This window comes from Malania oleifera, chromosome 3 (assembly GCF_029873635.1).
Source record: "Malania oleifera isolate guangnan ecotype guangnan chromosome 3, ASM2987363v1, whole genome shotgun sequence".
NCBI classification, from domain to species: Eukaryota; Viridiplantae; Streptophyta; class Magnoliopsida; order Santalales; family Ximeniaceae; genus Malania; species Malania oleifera.
The window spans coordinates 121256649-121261941 of NC_080419.1; the positions used below are offsets into that span (position 1 = coordinate 121256649).

At 36.4% G+C, this 5293-nt stretch overlaps 1 protein-coding gene across 1 annotated transcript; it reads left to right on the forward strand.

The window, feature by feature from the left end:
* Positions 1-1615: 1615 nt before the first annotated feature.
* On the forward strand, positions 1616-4525 carry LOC131151534 (putative disease resistance protein RGA3). The gene has a single exon (XM_058102775.1). It carries the CDS (start codon positions 1616-1618, stop codon positions 4523-4525), a length of 2910 nt encoding a protein of 969 aa, XP_057958758.1.
* The last annotated feature ends 768 nt before the right edge of the window (positions 4526-5293 follow it).

Below are 5293 nucleotides of genomic sequence, written 5' to 3' on the forward strand. Positions count from 1 at the left end.
AACTCTAGTTTTTACCAAAATCGTAAGATCATAAATCCGATGCTTTTACCTGGTAAACTTTTCAAATAAGCAGTCATATCGTACATATAAACATAAGCTAACTTTCTAACGATTTAGTTTTCTAAAAATACTGATGTAAACAAATCCCCTTACCTATTTCCTGAAAATAAACGAACGTTTGAAAACCGACTCTTGACCTTTTTCATGAACTCAACAATCTGCTCCACTAGTATTAAAGATCTTAGCTCCCTGATCCTCGTGATAACTTCCGATCATCGAAACGGGTGACAAACAATGAAGGATCGAAGAGAGAGAGAGAGAGAGAGAGAGAGAGAGAGAGAGAGAGAGAGAGAGAGAGAGAGAGAGAGAGAGAGAGAGTTCGCTGGTTCTAGAGAGAGGGAGAGGGAGATAGAGCATTTGTGATTTCTTAACCCCTAAGTAATGAAAAATGATATTTATAGACCCCTTGACTCGGTCAAATTTGTCGACGAACTGGTGCCTTCATCGAGAGCCACAGAAGGCTCTTCATCAACGAACCCTAGTATGATATTTTTCCTGTCGGTCAGGATCTCTTTGTCAATGAGGCTTTGAATTTTGGCGACGAAGTACAGGAGGGCCTTCGTCAACGAGAACGTGGACATCGTCTACGAAGTCGAAAAAAATTCTCTTTTTACCATTTTCTTATTTTACGGGTTCGGGTCTCTACATGACTTGTGCCAAAAAGTAATGTTAATTAAAATGAAAAGATTTAATTTAATATTGAGTTGATTTTGACTTTTTTTTTTTTTGCCTTGGGAAGGAAGTGTGTGGGGGAAGAGGTAGGCTTTCCCTATTGGAGTCAACTTTTTAAAAGTCACTTTCAACACATTTTATTTTTTTTTAATGTTAAAATTGACTTTTCAACGGTATGAAGTAGTGAAATATTAATTTTCCATTCTTAATGCACACATTATTTTGAACTTTTGGAACGTTAACTTAAATAATTAAATAATTAAATATGAATTGATAGTAATATAGAATTCTAGGTTGCGCAACATTTTCATCCTTACTTTCCAATCTTTCACACTTACAATTATTTCTAACAATTATTTGAATACTCATCCTCACTTAGCATTCGTTCACACCAACCATTTTTTTGAATGCTTCAACCCATATGCAATTAGTTTTTAGATATAAAATTGACTTTTCACCCGTTTTCATTCAATATATATATATATATATATATATATATATATATATATTTTATTTGAATGCAAACCAACAATGGAAATTGACGAATTTAAAGTAGGATGGTTTTCATTTGCATTTGTGCATTTGCATTTGCTTCCGCAGTGTATATAATTATAAATACCTGCTACTGCTTTTGTATTTTGTGTAAAAAAATAGATAATAGAAAAGAAAACTTTCTCCCACTTTCTCGTTTTCTCTTGGAGATAATTCTCTCTCTCCTTCTTCTTTAGTAGAATTTATTTTTTCACTGAGCTCAAATTCAAATTGGGTCTGATAAGGTATCAATGCTCGTCTTTCTTTCCCCTCGCTGGGTGCTTCTGAGGATCAGTCTTCTCTAGCTGTTGCTCATCGAATTCAAAGCAAGGAAACTAATATAGCAGCTGAAATGGTTCTCAGTTTTGCAACAGAGGAAGTATTAAAGAAGGTGGGTTCACTGGCGTCTGAAGAAATGAAGCTTGCGTGGGGTTTCAAGGGCAAGCTCAAAAATCTTGAACGATCACTGAAAAAGATTCAAGCTGTACTACACGATGCCCAGAAACGGCAAGTGAGGGAAGAGACTGTTCAAATTTGGCTCAAGGATCTTGAAGAGATAGCTTATGATGCTGAGGATGTTCTGACTGAGTTCTCTTACGAAATGCTCCGACGTCAGGTAGAAATTCAAAATCAATTTATGAAAAAGGTACGCTGCTTCTGCTCATTCTCTAGCCCCATTGTGTTCCATATCAAGATGGCTCATAAAGTCAGAAATTTCAATATCTCACTGGAAAAATCTAAGAACGACGCAAATAGCTTTGGGCTTATATCGATGTCATCTAAAGATCCAATTTCTCAAATAAGAGCGAATCGAGAGACCAACTCCGTCGTAGATGATTCAAAATTTGGAAGGGAAAATGATGTATTAACTATAGTAAACAAGGTGACTAGCTCATGCAGTAATGATGTCTCCGTAATTCCAATAGTGGGTATGGGGGGCATTGGGAAGACTACGCTTGCTCAACTAATCTACAATGATGAGCGAGTGAAAGAACATTTTGACGTAAGAATTTGGGTATGTGTATCTGAAAATTTTGATGTTAAAAGGATTCTAAAAGAGATTTTGGAATCTCTTACCAAGAAAAGTTGTGGGATTAAAAATCTGGATACCGTCTTTGAAAACATTAAGGATGAGTTGGAAGGGAAAATATATCTTCTCGTACTAGATGATGTTTGGAATGAAGATCAGAATAAGTGGGAAGATTTACGAAGTCGTCTGCTGCCAGTGAGTTCAAAAAAAGTGGGAAACAACGTTGTTGTGACTACTCGGAGCGACAAAGTGGCTTCAATTATGAAGACACTTCCTCCTCATCGCTTAGGGAAACTATCAGAAGAAAATTGTTGGGCGATATTTGAGCAAAAGGCATTTGTAGACGGTGGAGCACCGAAGACTCAAGATTTTATTGATATAGGAAGGGATATTGTGAAAAAATGTGGGGGCGTGCCACTAGCAGCAAAGGTGTTGGGAGGGATCATGCGTTTTAAGAGGGAGAAGCAAGAGTGGTTGTCCATTTTGGAAAGCGAAACGTGGAATGTACGAGAAAGTGAGGATGGGATCATAGCAGCATTGAAGTTGAGCTTTGACAATTTGCCATCGACTTCTTTGAAACAATGCTTCGCATACACTGCAATTTTCCCCAAGGATTATTTCATTGAGAGAGTAAAGCTAATCAGACTATGGATGGCTCAAGGATTTCTAGAGTCATCTCAAGAGTGCGGTTTGGAGATGGAAGACAAAGGTAATGAGTACTTCAATGTCCTGTTGCAGAATTCCTTGTTTCAAGATGTTGGAAGGGATGAATATGGGGATATCAGAACATGCAAGATGCATGATCTTGTGCATGACCTTGCACAATCTGTTTCCAAATCTGAAATCCTGGTTTTGGAGGCTGGATATCAGGGGAATGAAATCCCTGCAGTCCGACATTTATCATTGACAGATTATGAAGAAGGGAAGCACATAGTTGGGAAGGACAATGGTAAAAAATTACGCACCTTAATTTTATCAAAGTCAAGGGTTGTTAATGTTTCCAATGAGTTGTTAGTTCACTCGAAATGCTTGAGAGTTTTAGATTTAAGCCGGAGTGAAATTAAGGTTCTGCCAGATTCTGTTGGGAAGTTGAAACATTTAAAGTACCTTGATGTCTCCTATAATGGAGGAATTGAAAGGTTGCCGAATTCAATTACCAAGCTATACCATCTACAGACGTTGAATATGGAGGACTGTAATATGTTGCAGGAGCTACCAAAAGAAATGAGAGCATTAATCAACTTGAGACATTTGGGACTTGACCTTTACAATGCAGAGAGAATAATGAAGGATGGACCGATTGAGATGAGGCGGTTAATTCATTTGCGGACGTTACCAGTGTTTGTGGTGGGTCGGGGCAGGGGACGCCGAATTGGAGAGCTGGAACCCTTGAACGAGCTCAGAGGAGAATTATGGATTTGCGATCTACGGCATGTGAGGGGTAAAGAAGAAGCTGAAAAGGCAAATTTGAAGGGAAAGAAAAACATTGAAACATTGGTGCTTCAATGGGGTAATGATGATGAGGTTGGTATTGGTGATAATGATGATGAGGTGTTGGAAGGGCTGCAACCACACTTAGATCTGAAGCGGTTTAAAATTGAAGGATTTGGGGGTATTGCTGTGTCATCGTGGATGGCGAAGTTGTTGAATCTTCAGGTGTTTGAGATAGACAGTTGCCCTAAATTGACGTCTCTGCAATTATGTACATCTCTCAAGACATTAAGCATAGAGAATTGCCCAAATCTGGAATCTGTGCCTGCTGATTTACTAAAATTGCACTTCCTCTCAGATTTAAGTATTTGGAAGTGCAAAAGGCTGAGTAGTTTGCCGGAAGGGCTATTGTGCTGCCTCCCCGACTTGAAGAAACTATGGCTGGGAGGGTTTAATGAGGAGCTGGATAGTTTCCCCTCACTTCTCTGCAGCACCAACCACCACGGCCACTGTCACCACCAATTCCAGCTTGAAGGCCTATTTCTGTTTGGTTGGCCTAAGCTCAAGTCTCTGCCCAACCATGAACATGAACAACTTCTTCCCCGCCTCTCTTCCCTACAATTTCTCCTGATTGAGAAGTTTGGTCTTTTGGAAGCTCTACCGGAGTTGCTTCCGAAAAACCTTCGAAGTCTATTTCTTAAGGATTGCGAAGACAATGAGCATCTGGTGGAATCCGTCCGAAGCGTCGCCAAATCAAGAAACTTCAGTGTTAATGGTTACAGGCCAAATGAAGAAACTTGATTGTTAATTAATTAGTAGTTTTTTTTTTTGTTGCAAAATAACGAAAAGAAAATATTACAATTTTCTTTTGATTCCTTTAATTTGTTTCATTTAGTTCTCAGGATTGTTGTTGTTATTCTAGTAATTATGTTATCATTTCCATCACTAGCTATGGGATGTATATGTGTTTAATTGAAACAAATAAGGGGAAAATATGAGGAAAAGGAAAAATATCGAATTTCTCTTATTTTATTATTAAAAAAATAAAAAATATATCAAATCTATTAAAAAATAATTCTTTACGCCATTTACATTTAATTTTTTTTAATTTTTAATCATATTAGAACAAACTTTTATTTTTAGTAATATTTGATATAGAGAAAAATATACAATAAAAAATGAGTTTTCCTCTCATTTTCCTTTCTCTACTAAAATTCTCAAATCAAACGTACTCTAATTGAATAAATTTTTCAACCATAAAATGATAATTGAACAACAAAAAAATTAGTCTAAGTGAAAAAACTTTGATTGATTAAAAATAATATTTACTTTAAATAACTCGATACTGTTACTGTTCAATTAAAATATGATGCATGCACTTATGAGGATCTTTTAGTTTTTATATTTAACCAAAATTTTTACAATGATACGTGATGAAAATTAGAAAATGCTAAGGAAAGGGAAATATTAAGAAATTTTGATTCTACTCATCATTAATTTTTTTTTTTTTGTAGTTTTAATCATATTAAAACAAACTTTCATTTTCAATAATATTTAGAATTCTTTTGG

Bases quoted from the DNA above. Each gene is read 5' to 3' on its own strand.
- LOC131151534 (XM_058102775.1), top strand. From the start codon at position 1,616: ATGGTTCTCAGTTTTGCAACAGAGGAAGTATTAAAGAAGGTGGGTTCA.